Source organism: Drosophila mojavensis, unplaced genomic scaffold (genome assembly GCF_018153725.1).
Source record: "Drosophila mojavensis isolate 15081-1352.22 unplaced genomic scaffold, ASM1815372v1 contig_80, whole genome shotgun sequence".
NCBI lineage: Eukaryota > Metazoa > Arthropoda > Insecta > Diptera > Drosophilidae > Drosophila > Drosophila mojavensis.
In genome coordinates, this window is record NW_025318906.1 from 7,779,434 (window position 1) to 7,793,904 (window position 14,471).

The following is a 14,471-nucleotide window of genomic DNA, read 5'->3' on the forward strand; positions in this document are numbered from 1 at the left end:
TAATGGAAGAGAGTGAAAAGAGAATAAATATATTTAAGTGAGAACATTTGACAGATTAGAAAACTATTTTTCCCATTGATTAAAATTGCTCTGGAGAACGTACTGAAATGCTCGAAGCTTTCAGCAGCTTTAGTTCATTAGAAACAGTATAAGAAAGAGCTTAAAGCTCTTGTTGATTATTTATTATGTACATATATATTCTTCAAAACAAATATAAGCATACAATATTAAAGAGATTTTTACTTTACTTTACACATAATAAAAGCAGAGAATCTTTATAGATTTTTTTAAGCAATCATGGTATGATTGAGTGGGAAAAATGCTTTAATGCACTTCAAAAGCTTTTTATCTTTGATATAATTAAATAAGCTAATGCCTTAATGAGCTTTAGGAGTTCATGAATATAAAGCTTCAACCAATCAGTTATTATTAAATCAGAAATCAAAATGCATAATAAAGCTCTTTTAAAATATTGATTCAATTGAGCAATTATTCTTATCTGATGAGTCCTATAATATGAATTATTTAGATCACAATGAGCGCAGAAATATTAAAATGAATGCCACTAAATTACTAATAATTTTATAAGCTAATTAATTGATCATCAATTATGGTCCATTCTATTGAATGAATATATTTTATAAATATTGCTAAATTATGAGCTTGCTTAAATTATGAATTATGAGTGAAATTTTGGTTTATTAGTTACATTCGATATATGTTTATAAATATGTATATTTGGGACATTCACAGTATTAGTCAGTTGGTCAAGCATCATTTACAAGCGCTTAGCACAAAACAAATCTCTCGATGACAGAGCTTAAAGCTAAATCATGTATGTATATATATATTGATAAATAGATAAATATTTATATGGATCATGCATACAAAATAATAAACACTAAATAGCAATTGAGTTTTGTTAATCAATTGATCATTTATTAAACATTCAACAACACTATATAAATTGGATTTATTTTGTATTAATTTCGAAAGAAAAAATAAAAACAGTTAACTAATTTTCACAAAACGTTTTTATATCTTTTTGTTTATTTTTATTTAACAGTTGCCTAGGACAAACATATACATAAATTTTGAATTGTATTCATTTAGTTATATGTAGGCTGCATGCTGTAGAGGTGAGGCTAAGGGAAAGGATTTTGTTTAAATATATCTTTATTATTGTTTTTTTGTTTTTGTTTTTAAAGCGTTTTTTTTTTTTTGCGGTTCCATTAACAAAGGTTTCTGGGCGTGCGTATCAAGAGTATTTTCCTATATATGTAGGCATATTCAGAAACTGTCGGACGTGGTTCTATGCTCGAAATTGCGCCAATATTTATCAAACTCCTCGAAGATTTTCGAGCGGAAGGGCGAACTGGCAAAGAGCTCATCGAAATTTCTATGAAAATTGCCCAAAAATGGCGCAGACGAGGGCATGGGCGTTCCTGTTCGATTGAAGTTCGATTCGGATCGGGATTCATTGACTATATGGCTATGCATAGTTGACGTTGTTTCTGATGTAATGTTGTTGTTGTTGTTGTTCTGGTTGTTGTAGCTGTTGCTGTTGTTGCTGGTGTTTTCATTGTTGTTGCTGTTGTTCTTGTTGTTGGTTGCTGTTTTATCATTGTCTGTGTGAGGGCGGCGATATAGAGAGAAATTTGATATACAATAGAGCAACACACACACACACACAGATAGAGAGGGACACAGATACAGTTTGTGAGAGAGTGAGAGTGGGAGAGAAAGAGAGATTCTGTGTCTACAACAACAATAAACACATATTTACAATATGTTTCGTGAGAGATGTGAGAAGATGTGCCAAATGACCATTCACCAATGAGTTTGCATTTCAAGTACACTCAGAGAAAATTATATGCGCAAGTTACTAGAGTCTTGGGGCGAAATTTCTTTAGTTGGAATTGTCTATTATTTTTTTTTTTTTTTTATAAATTATCGTATTCATCATTTCAATTGTATACAAAAATAGATTTATCTTTTAAAGATTCACAAATAAAAACAAATATATTTACAAAAATTAATGTAAAATAAATAAATAAATTATATTAAATAAATAAATAAATTATATACATATTAAATGTCTAAAACATTTTTAAATATTTAAATAACATTTTATTATTTATATAATTTTTTCTATATTTTTTATAGAAATAGAAAAAATGTATACAAATATATTGGATAATAAAATATAATATTAATTAATTAATATTATTTTATTTTTTTTTTCAGAATTCGCTAAGGAACTTCTATGAACATGTTATGAAATGGGATATGAACCAAATATATGAATTCAAGATACTTCAAAATAAAAATCAAGTACGTAATAATTGAAATCTTGTTGAATAATGTATACTAATAAATTCGTATAAATATTGATATGTATTTAAATTGATTTTTTTTATGAAACGGAACTAATAGTTCCAAGTTTCAAACCTGGATATGTTTTTTAGAGAAATTATAAATCAGAATACGACAAATTATAGTTTTTCTCAGCCTAAATTCCAACTACGGTAGACCTAGAATTCACACACACACACACATATGAATTTCTCCGAGTGTCTTTGGTTTTTAGCCGAACTTGTTCCAGGCCGTCAGCACGGACAGCCCGATCAGCAGAGCTGCACTGAAAATGCTGCCAGCTGTTGAGCCGGAGGATGAGTTGGATGTATTATTGTTGCTATCGGTGGACTGGGTGCTAGTGGGTGCTGGGCTACTGGGACTGGGAATGAGTGTGGCCTGGGCTATGGGGGAATTAAAAGTGGAGTGAGTGGAGGAGGTGGGGGAGGAGGGTACTGAGGAACAGGAACCTTTGGAAGCGGAACCACAACCAGTGTCAGGCGTTTGGGAGCGGCAGGAGCTAGTTACAGAAGCGTTGCCAAATTGCAGATTATGACTAACAAGTTTCGCGGTATTCGAGCGATAACGATAACGATTGGCAGCCAAGGGCGCGGCTATCGGCTGCTGGTCCTTGGCTAACTCACCCTGGACAGACGGCGGCAGCCGGGACACCTTGTACGTCTTCACAATGGTCGACTTCTTGGTGGCGCTGCACTGTGCATTGTCCGTGGCGCTCTCGTTCCTCTCCTGCTGCTCGTGCCGCTCCACTTGGCCTCCCTCCAGCTGCTCGCAGCTGCTGAACTTGGCGAATTCGCGCAAGTGGCGCGGCAGCTCGCGCAGATTCGCCTCCGCCTGGCCCTCGAGCACACGCACTGGCGGCACCGGCTCCCCATCCACGTCGGACTCCGCCTTGCCCTGCACCGGCTGCGACTCGGCGCCGCTCTCCCAGTCACTGTCCGCGGGCATGGCCAGCTTGTGGCGCCGTTCCTTGACCCGATTGAGGAACTCGTCGCTAATGTTCGCCTGCTCCTCGGTGGCGTGCTGCTGCTCATCCTCGATCTTCGAGATCTTGATGATCTTGTGCTGGCGCCGCTCCTCGCGCTCCGCCACCTTGTGCATCCACTCCTCAGCCATCTGCTGGCGGAACACCTCGTCCTCGCTCAGCGTCGGCAGCTTCGGCGCCGGCCGGTAGCTCTCGCGTCGCGGCGGCGGCGCCTGCAGCACAGTCGGCGCCCGCTCCATCTCCTCCATGAGCCGGCGACGCTCCTGCTGCAGCCGCTCAAACTCCAGCTTCAGCTCCTCCTCCTTGCTCAGTATATACTTGAGCTGCTGTTCGTGCAGCTCGCGCGGTAGCGAGGCGCGTCGCTGCTGCCGGTCGTAGGCAGGAGGCTGGCCCGAGTGCGGCGTCTGTGGCGCGGGCGAGACGCCACGCCTGGAGGTGGTGCTGATGTACGTGGGATTGGGATTGCGCTCAATCATCGAGTAGCAGCTGGCGTAGTGCGGTCGCTGCTGCTGCGGCGCCTGCTGCAGCATGGGTGCATGCCTCCTGCCGCCTCCGTACGCATTGAAGCCATCGTAGCTGCTGCTGCTGGACAGATCGTTCGTGCTGGCCGAGAGCCGTGGAGCGCGTATCGCGCTGTGCGGCTGTCGCTGCCGCTGATAGCAGATCTCCACCTCGCGCGCGAACGGACGCGCAATATTCTCCGAGTAGCCCAGGTCGTTGGCATAGCGCGCCCAGTCGTCCTGCTGCTGGCGCGGATAGTGCTCCGCGGACGTGTGCGGCCGCTGCCCGCCGTTCTCGCTGAGATTGCACAGCGACTCGGAGCGACGGCTTCGGTAGTCCGGCGCCAGCTCAACGGGTATATCCACAGTGCGCGGCACCGAGGACAGACGCTCCTGCCGCGACCTGGCCGAGCGCTCAATCTCGCGCTCCAGCTCCTGCATGTGCGCATGTCGCTGACGCTTCAGCTGCTCCTGCTGGCAACTGTTGCTGCCGTTGCCATTGCTGCTGCTGCTGTTGGTTAACCGACTGAGATCGTAGAGCGAGGCAGATTTGTCGCGCTGCTGCCGCTGCTCGCGTCCCGTTTGCAGCTCCGCATTCAGCTGCTGGGAGAGGGCGTCAAAGTCCTTGAAGAGCTTTTCATTGTCCGGCGAAGGCTGCGCAATTGCGTCGAGCGCTGCTTTGGCACGTTGCCGAAATTCCTCATAAGTGCCGCTGCCAGTGTTCACCTTGGCATGGCTGCCAGCTGTAGATGTTGCTGTTGTTGTCTGGCTGCTCTCTTTATGTTGCTGTTGTTGCTGCTGCTGCTGTGCGTCATCGTTGAAAGTGTTTGACAAGCCATTTAATTTCGTTGCTGACATAATATTAGCTGCTGCCGGCGGTGGCGGCACAGGAGGCGGTGCACAATCCACCTCATCCACTGTTGTTGCTGCTGCTGCAACTGTTGCTGCCTGCTTATCATTGCCACTCAGCGGCTCGCCCTCTTCCCGCTGCTCGCGCTTGCTCCTGCTGCTGTCGTAGACCACTTGTCCGTTCTCCACACGCTTCTGGGACTCGTACGAGCTCGTCTCAATGTTCGAGTAGCGTTTGCTCTGCGCTGGCAGCAACTGTTGCCGGCTGCTCGACTCAATGTTGGAGAATCGCTTGCGTTGCTCCGCGAAAATGTCGCCCTGCTGCGCGATGCTCGGAAACATGCGCGCCAATTCACTCTCCATGCTGGCTGGAAATTTGCTGCCGTTCATGTAGTTGCTGTTGCTGTTGCTGCTGTGACTCTGACTGTGACTGTGACTGTGGCTATGGCTGCTGCTGCTGCTGATGTTGCTGCTGTGTTTAGTCGACTGCTCGAATGCGTAAGGCAGCGACTGATCAGCTGCTGCTGCTCTTGGTTTATTTTCATATGATGATGTCGCTGGCGCTGCTGCTGTTGCTGTCGTTGTTGCTGTTGTTGCTGCTGTTGCTGCCGTGTCTCTCATTGGCAGGCTTGCGTCATCTGGCTGTTGCTGCTGCTGCTGCTGCTGCTGTTGGCTCTTTGCCTTGGCCGCTGTCTCAGCGCTCTTCACAGGCACCGGCGGCGGCTGCTGCTGCTGTTGCTGCTGCTGCGGCGTTGGCGATGTTGGCGTGGGCGTTAGACTCTTGCGCAACTCGCGCATTTTGGCCGCCGTTTTGAGTATCTGCTGCTGCTCCGCATTCAGTTGGGCCTCGTCCATGGCGCGCACCTGTTCGCTGCTCAGCTCGTGATAGCCGCGACGCTGCACGAATTTCTCGTGCGCATCCAGCAGCTGATCGGCCGCCGGCTGCAACTGTTGCTGCTGTGCCAGGGCGCGCTGTGCGGGCGACAGGCACACAAGCAGCTGAGGATCCGCCTGCGTGGGCACACCCAGCCAGGCATCCTTCTGCTCAGCCTGGACCTGATTCAGCGACAGCTGCAGCTCGCTTATGTGAGGCAGCTGAGGCAGAGGATAAGGCATGTTCGATTGCTGTTGTTGCTGCTGTTGCTGTTGCTGCTGCTGTGGTTGCTGTTGCTGCTGTTGCTGTATATTTTGTGCCACGCTTGCGAGCTCTTCAAGCATCTGCTCGCCATAGGGCATGGAGGCCAAGGTCTCGGTGCATAGCAGACGCAATTTCTTGATGCGATCCGCTTCCGCTTGCTCAGCTGAAATTGTGGAAATGGCTGAATGTTGGCGCTGGGGTGGAGTGGGTGGAGTGGATGCTGTGGGTGCTGTGGGCGGTGGCTGTGGGGCTAGTGTGTGTGGTGTGGGTGGTGGTGAGGCCATGTTAATGGCGGTGCATTGGCTGTGCTGTGTGCTGTCCGAGCAGTGCGAATCGTTCGACTCTTGCCGCGAGAGCAACAAGGGATTCACTTTGGCATGCAAATCAAATTGTGATTGCTGTTGCTCTAGCTGCTGCTGTTGTTGTTGCTGTTGTGTGGTTGGGGTATAGTGCATGCAGCTGGGTGGTGGTGGCACAGGCGGCGGCGTGGGTGATAACCTACAACGCAATTCACTTGGCTGCTGTTGCTGCTGCAGCTGCAGTTGCTGTTGCTGTTGCTGTTGCTGTTCGGTAGCAGCAGCAACAAAACGCGACGCGATTTCGTTTCCGTTTCCGTTAACGTCTGCACTTACGCTCCCGTTACCGTTAACGTTCTCGTTCCCGTTCCCGTTGTCGTTGCCGTTCGCATTTCCGTTTCCGCTTCCGCTCTGCTCGCGTCGCGTCATTTCGATCAATTCGCGCACTTTGTCCATATTGCGTACGAATGCCTCGCGCGTGGCCGCCAGCGAAGCGGTTGCAGTCGAACTGTTGGCCAATTTGCTCGCCTCGCCTTCGTTGGCCACAGCGTGCGTGGGCGACGTCGCTGCTGGCGTCGCTGTCGACGTCGCTGTCGCCGTCACCGTTGGCGTTGCCTGCTCTGGCAATGGGGATTGAGCGTTAACAGGTGTGCTCTCGCGACTCGACGACTGCTCGGCCGCAGTTGTTGCCTCCGTTTCCGTGTCCACTTCCGTTTCGACCTGCAATTGTTGTTGCTGTACTTGTGTATCGCTATTCGGATTCGCTATTAGAATTGCCTGCTAGATTCTTACGCACAAAACCAAAAAATAAATAAATAAACTGAACCATAAACGTGGCGCACTTTGCGTTCAATTGCGTATTTCAGTGACCCAAATTTCTAGAATTTTTTAGCCAACAAAACAAAGCAATTTAAGAGCCATTTCATGTGAAGCCTATTCCATTCACACTCTCTATAAAACTATGGAATTTTTTTTGGCATTTTAAAAAATATACTATATACTGTTAAATACTATAAGTTTGTATAATAGTTCTGCTCTTTCACTTATATTCTCCTTGCAAATTTGCTCTCTGATTTAGTCTGTTTCATATACTTTTGATAGACTCTTTGCTTAGATAGACAACAGATGCAAACACTAAAATTTGCTCCAAAATAAAACTTTTAACTATGCTTTAAATTACTATACAAAAATGTCATAAATTTATTCATGATAAACAAGTGAACTGTGAGCTGTTCTACATTCCTTTATATATTCACAAAAAATTAAAATATTGTTTTATACATTATTGTATATTTTCTAAAAATGAATATTTAGATTTATATATTATTTTTATATTTTTCCCATATTTTACTGATTTAATATTTTTATTTTTATTGATTTATTTATGTAGACTTTTATATGTAATTTTATTATATTTTTAATTATACTTTGAAATAGATTAACATATCTTTGTTACAATATTTTGTATTGTTATTTTTAAATAAATATATTTATTTTTATATTTTAAAATTTTTACTTAAATTTTTGTATTTTTATGTTTTTTTTTTCAAATATATATATATATACATACATTTTTATTTTATTATTATTATTTTTCTATTAATTTCTTATTGTTTATTTTTTTAATTTAATTTTTTTATTTTATTATTATTTTTATTTTTTATTTTTTTTTATTTATCTATTGAAAAAAATAGCTCTTTAGATTCGTGGCAAACATTTCTCTCTAGTCACTCAAGTCAAATAAAAATTGAGCTATTGCTCGACGTTCAATCAAAATGATTTATAGTATTTGTCTATAGATATATAGTTAGTAATTTCTAAGCAAATGCGCATGGCTGTCACATTGCTGTCTGAAGTTTTTGTTCTAAGTAAACTGAGTAAATAATTGTTTGGAAAAAAACGGAATATATATGAAAAGCTCATATGTTACAGAATTTAGCATAAATAAATCTGTCAGAAAAAAACACAAAAAATATATATTTAGAAAGCAATTTATCATCGATATATATCTATCATAAATGCTTCATTTAGTCTGCTATATGCGAAACCGGCATGAAAAAATACTTGAAGATTTATCTAGCTGATATGATACGCTATGAGCAACATATTATATGAGAATATATGAGAATATTAATGTATATATATCGTTATGTATATATATTATATATGTCACGACTCTAGCTATGCGTCTGGCCAATCAATGCAGTCAGTCCAAATTCATATCCAATAAGTCTATTCACATTTATAATACGAGCAAGTCTCTTGTCATGGATGTCATTTATTGTAAATTTTATAAACTTTTATGAATTAGAATAATGTGCTTTATATGAACAACGTTATTTTACAGTTTTTTTTTTTTTTTTTTTTTTTTTTTTTTAGGAATTTCATGTTTTTATGAATACTTAATTATATATTATAAAATTTGTACTCTTTGGCATACAAATATTGATCTGAAACTATCATAAAAAAAATAGTAAATACTTTTTTTCTGAATGAATAGCATATTAAATATTTCTTTGGCTTTTCCTGTTCTTAAACAACAATGAACACTTTTTCTTTATTTTGATGAGCGACTATATTCAATATTCAATTTAATATATATGTATATGACTTTTCTTTATATTTATATTTACCATACTGGATCTATATATATGACTTTCCTTTCTCATCAAAGTCTATAATCTATAATCCATATATCATCTTCCATCAGTTCAGAGAGAGCTAAAAATAGCTTAGGGCTGTCGCTAACAAGTAAATCCATTTTCTGACACTCTCCAATCTTCTATGCTCTATGCTCTATCTTCCCTACCTTCAGGCGAACACCTTGCTCATTATATCATTGTCTCTGCTCCCCTTCGGTTAGTTCGGGTTAGTAGTTTCTGTTGCGCTACGAACCTCACACTCGCCCTCGGTTTCAGTTTCGTTGGATGAGCTGATGGGCTCCATGCTGGTGTTGCTGCTCAGCTCATTGTCTGGCCGATTGATGAGCTTGCTGGCATCGGTGTCCAGATCGATGAGAGTACGCTCAGCGAGAGCAGCTGCCTCCTCCAGTTCGAGTTCCATTAGATCCGACACACTGCTCGAGCTCGACGAGCTGAGATAAACCAATTCGGCATCCTCGGACTGTGGCGACAGCGTGCTCTGCAGCCGGGTGCAGCTCTCCAGGTTGTCGCTCTGCTCGATCAGCTTCGTTTCCAGCATGAGAGCGACCGGCTCCTCGCGGCGCTTGTGCCGACGACTGAAGTCGAGATGGCTACGCGGAAATGTTTCGTTGACCTTGACGGGCCCAGCTGGACGCGACTTTGACTGATCCGTGGCGGTGTTGGAGGCGGTGGCGGAGCCACTGCGACTCAGATCACCTGGTGTTGAAGTCGTTTCGCTGTTCTCCTCCAGAATGCTGTCCAAATAGCGCGGACTGAGCAGCTGCGGCATAAAGTGCATTTCGAGTGCGTTTCGCTTCGCGCGCTTCTGCCGCAGCTGCTCCTGTGCGTCGGCGCGACTGCTGGACGGCAGGCCGGGAGAGAACTGAGCTGAGGGAGCTGTACTGGTCACGCTGGGCGTGGTGATGGGCGCCACTGTGGCCTCCGTCTCGGAGTCGGCCTCAAAGACCAGCGGCGATTGCAGCGGCCCATTTAACTCACCGGAGCTGCAGTCGCTGCTCTGCTCCAGCTCCTGAATCTGCAAGTCGCGCGAGAATTTACTGAACTGTTGCACGGCCTTTGGCGAGGGCGATTCGACGAGGTAACGCGGCGGCGGCGACAATGTGCCACTGTTGTTGCTGTTGCTGGTGCAGTTGCTGTTGCTGTGTGCGGGTGTTGCTGTGGTGCTGCTGATCTCCTCAATGGTTGGCTTACCTCTGCGAGCGCGTTCCTGCTCATCCGTCTCGATGCGTATCTGATGTATGATCACCTTGGTGCTGCGTTGCAGCGGCTGGTTTGCTGCATGTTGCTGCGGTGCTGGCGACTGTTGCTGTTGTGCATTTGACGGCTGTTGTTGCTTTGCCAGCGGCTGTTGCAGCTGACAATTGGCCAAGATCTCTTGCACAGCTGCTGGCAGCTCTTGCTCTGCTTGACTTGGTTGATGTTGCTGCTGTTGTTTTTGTTGCTGCGGCAACTGTTGCTGCTGTGCATCTACTTCATCATCGCCTTCGCGCACTATGCGATGCACTATGACCTTGGCCTGTCGTGGACTACCTGGAGCTTTGATAGCCTGCTGCTGCTGTTGCTGCTGTTGCTGCTCTGTCTGCTGTTGTTGCTGCTGCTGTTGCTGTTGTTGCTGCTTGGAATTCTTGGCGCCCATTGCTGCGCTTTCAACAACTGATTGCTGTTCTGTTGCTGTCGTATAGCTCGCTTCCTGCTCAATTCGCACAGGCACTATGCGCACCACTGGCTGTTGCTTTAGCTGATCCTCTGTCTTAACAAACAAATGTTGCTTAGATTGATTATCTGGCTGATTTGACTGATCTACTGGCTGATCGACAATTTCCTCTTTTTTCAGATCTTCACTTGGAATTTGCTTGATCAGTTGTTCCTTTTGCTGATCTATGACTTGTGTTCCTGACTGTTTGACGAACTGTTTTGCCTTTTCTATATCCCACTGATTTTTGAGTGATTCGATCAGCTGCGTGCTGGATTGATCTACAGTCGAAGTTTGGAACTCCTCTTTTATCTGAACTTTTACTACTTTCTCTACAGATTTCTCTTTTCTTGGATCTTCAAACTGCTCTTCAGCCTTAACTTCTATCTGATCTTTTAGTGATTCTTCAAGCTGATCTTTCACTCCAGCCAACTGATCTTCCAACTGATCCTCACGTTTCACTTGAATCAGGTGTTCTTTTGGTGGTTTCTGCAATTGATCTGCAGACTGATCGACAAGCCTTTCCTCTTTCAGCTGATCTTTTGCGTTAGTCAGCAGCTCTTTGGCCTCTTCCAACTGTTCCTTAGACTGATCTATACACTGATCCTCTCTCAGCTGATCTTCCACTGCAGTTAGCTGCTCTTTGGACTGTTCTTTCGCTAGATCTGCAGACTGATCGTCAAGTTTTTCCTCTTTCAGCTTAATCAAATCTTCTTTGGCCTGGTCTCCAGGCTTTTCTACTGTCTGCTCTTTAGGTGAATCTTCGTCTGTCAGCTGCTCTTTTACTACAATCAGCTGCTCTACAGACGTGCTTTCAGGCTTTTCTGCTGTCTGATCTTCATACGGATATTCCAGCTGATCTTTTACTTCACTCCGATCTTCTGACTGATCCTCTTTTAGCTGTCGCTGGCTGATCTCATTGCTGGCTACGCCAGTTGTTGCCTCATCGTCAGCTGTGGCGCTGTCGCTCGCCGTTGGTGACCCATTTGAAATGCTGCCAGAATTTGCATTATGATCATTCTGAAGATCGTCAGCTGCTGCTAATGATGATGTTGATGAAGTTGTTGCTGCCGCTGCCGCTGCTGCTACTACTACTGCTGCTGCCTTCTCCTGCTGCTCCTCTTTTTCGTTGTTCTCTGCTGCCGCTTGCTGTTTATTTTGATTTTGATTTTGATTTTTATTTCGTTTATTGCGATTACGATTGCGATTACGATTACGATTATTTGGCATCGTCTACGTCGCGTCTAAGCCACACTCAAAAGTCTTTCTTCTTGATATATATATAGGCACTATATATGTATGTGAGCTGCTTGTGTGTATATGGGTATCAGTATGTGTGTGTGTGTGTTTAATTTGTTGTGCCTGCCTGTGTGTTGCAGTGTGTGCGCATATTACGCATACGCCGCGTTTGCCGCCTTCAATCAGCTAAATCTAAAAATTGCTGCTTATTCGTGTGAAAATTGCTTTTGTTTTTTGTTGTTTCTTGTTCTCTCTTATTCAATTGCTCGTTTCTTGTCGTTTTCTGTCGTCTGTTGTCGTCGTCGTAGGGATTATTCTCGCATTTCTCTGTGTCACTCGTCGCTGGCAGAAACTGAACTAAAACTAAAAAACTCAACCAAACGGCGCCATCGCCCGATCAAGCACAAGCACAACCGACGGCGAGCCGGCATTTCAAGCAGCGTCAACGTCAGCTGCGACGTCAGCGGCGACGTCCGCGTCAGCGTCAGTGGCGACTGCGACGCACCTCAGCCCGGCTAAATTTTGACACGCGTCCGGCGCTGCACAAATTTTTATATACAAATACATATATCATATACATATATCTATTTCTATATCTATATATATATCACGTAATTTTTGACCGCAAAAAAAAGGAAAAACTTTTGATTTTTACGTTTTAGTTAACAACTTTCGCTCTCAACGCGCCCGATTTGCGTGCCCGACATTTTCATTTTCCTTCTTTTTCGTTTTTCGAGAGACTTTTGCCTAACAAGATAGATTTTCTTTCGAGCGCGCGTTTCTTCTGCTGACGGCGACTGGCAGCCAAGGAATGGGCCATGGGCTGGCTGCTCCCAGCTGCCAAGCGGGCCACACAAATCTGTGGCGCAACGGGGCACGTAAATGGGGAAAAAATAGGAAAAACACATCGGGAAAAAAGAGGAAAAAGAGGAAAAAAGCAAGAGCAAAAAGAAGAAAAACTAAAACGAACAACAACAACAACAAGCACAACAACGGCAAATACAATATGGGGCATTCATAATGAGGCTCGTCTGATGATCGTTTTAAAAATACATGAGGCGCTGAGGTCTGGTGGAATCGTTGGAGAGCGTTCGCAGCATTCGACTCTCAAGTAGTGGGAGTACTGTGTGTGTGTGTGTGGGGTGGCTGGGGCGTGTCAGCTGAAGGAGTCATGTGTCGAGTGCTAAGCAAATAGGCAGCAAGTGCTGTGTGCGCAGTGTAGCCATGAGTGGCAACTCAACAAACACCAAACCTATACAAAACAGCTCAAAATCAAGTCCAAGTCACGTCAAGTTCTCAGGACTCGAGGCGCACGCGAAAACTTAAACAACAAATGTTGCATAAATTTCAAAAAGAAAGAAAAAATATGAAAATATATATATACAGATATGTATATATATAGATCACCACAGATTGGCCGCGGTTATAAACAAAATCGAAACTGAGTTGTTTAGAAAATGCTTTTGCGCCTTCGTTTTTCGTGCTGCAAAATAATGTCATATTTAATTATATTTTTGGCTACGTTGAAATCTCTGCAATTTTCATGTTTTCATTTTCGCTCTGAATGCCAGAAAAATAAAAGAACTCAACTTTGAGATGTTTGAACTTTTCAAATAAACAGAACACAAGAGTTTCAAAGGCAGGCCAAATATTTTGATTGCAAATTTTATAACAGCTCAAAATATTATTGCTACAAATGTTAAATATCAAAGGGTATGAATTTCACATAATATATATATTGTATATATGTATATCAAATGAATATCAAATAAATCATAATTAAAATGAAAGCATATGTATATAGAAAATCTTTAATATTCAGTGCATTTCTACTTGCAGCAGAAAATATTATTGTTTCTGATTTATCACTATTTGCTATTAAAATGCAGTACATATATCAAATTTAATTTTAAAATAATTAATAATTAATATTAATATTAAATATCGAAATTTATTTATTATGAATTATGTAAAAAAAAAAATAAAAAATTCATACTTTTTTTGTTCAAATTGAATGAGTTTCAGATCAAAATAAAATTTTTAAATTATGAAATCAAACAAAATAATATATTCATTATTCATTTAAAACAATTCAATTTTCATTCTTTATAAGCTAACATTAAAAAATACTCTGAATGCTCACACAAACATATTAATTTAAAATGAAAATTTTCTTGCCTTTATTTAATGGGTTTAGTTTTTATAAATTATGAGCCAAATTTATCTCAATATTTTCAGATTTTCTTGAAATTTATCAAAGTGAATTTTTTTTTTTTTTTCTTTAAACTTGAAATGTTATTTATTATCTTTCTTATCTCGATTCAATTATTTCTATTTTAAGTCATTCAGAAATTTTATTTTTGTGTGTTTTGTGGAAAACACGAAAAATGTTTATTTCTCAAATCAATTTGATTCAGACAAAATGCTGCGCCGCCTATAGAACACCTCAACCAATATGCCCAAACAAATCGCTTGAGTTCCACACACACACACATAGAGACTGCAGCTGAGCGTGTGTGTGTGAGTGTCTAACTTATGGCATTTTCAAGATATTTTTTCGTGCGTAATTTCATTCGATTCGTTTTTAGCTTCTTTTCTTTCCTTTTGGTGTCTGTTCCCTGTTCTGTGTTCCCTGTTTTTCTGCTGTACACTTGAATAATTTTTAAGAGTCGAAATTGAAGCACTTTTTTCCGACTGACAAAGTGTGCCGACTGTATGTAGAGAGTGTGTGGGTA

The 14,471-nt window shown here is 42.6% G+C and overlaps 2 protein-coding genes across 17 annotated transcripts in view; one reads left to right on the forward strand and one right to left on the reverse strand.

The window, feature by feature from the left end:
• LOC6579053 (ribonuclease Z, mitochondrial) overlaps window positions 1-2,400 on the forward strand; it is a 34,541-nt gene extending 32,141 nt beyond the window's left edge. The window contains exon 2 of the mRNA XM_044010661.1: window positions 2,248-2,400. Coding sequence (XP_043866596.1) covers window positions 2,248-2,270 — 23 coding nt within the window. The 3' untranslated portion in view covers window positions 2,271-2,400. The remainder of the gene's footprint in view (window positions 1-2,247) is intronic.
• Window positions 1-14,471, reverse strand: part of LOC6579055 (sorbin and SH3 domain-containing protein 1) — a 45,648-nt gene that overhangs the window by 27,637 nt on the left and 3,540 nt on the right. For 5 of the 16 annotated variants that reach the window (XM_044010651.1, XM_044010650.1, XM_044010646.1 and 2 more), the window contains exons 1-2: window positions 9,037-12,305; window positions 3,000-6,861 (exon numbers count right to left, since the gene is read on the reverse strand). In XM_044010651.1, coding sequence (XP_043866586.1) covers window positions 3,000-6,861; window positions 9,037-11,727 — 6,553 coding nt within the window. In that variant the 5' untranslated portion in view covers window positions 11,728-12,305. Of the gene's footprint in view, window positions 1-912; window positions 1,629-2,999; window positions 6,862-9,036; window positions 12,642-14,471 lie in introns of those variants that run through there. The other 11 variants (XM_044010652.1, XM_044010647.1, XM_044010649.1 and 8 more) reach the window with 7 other exon arrangements.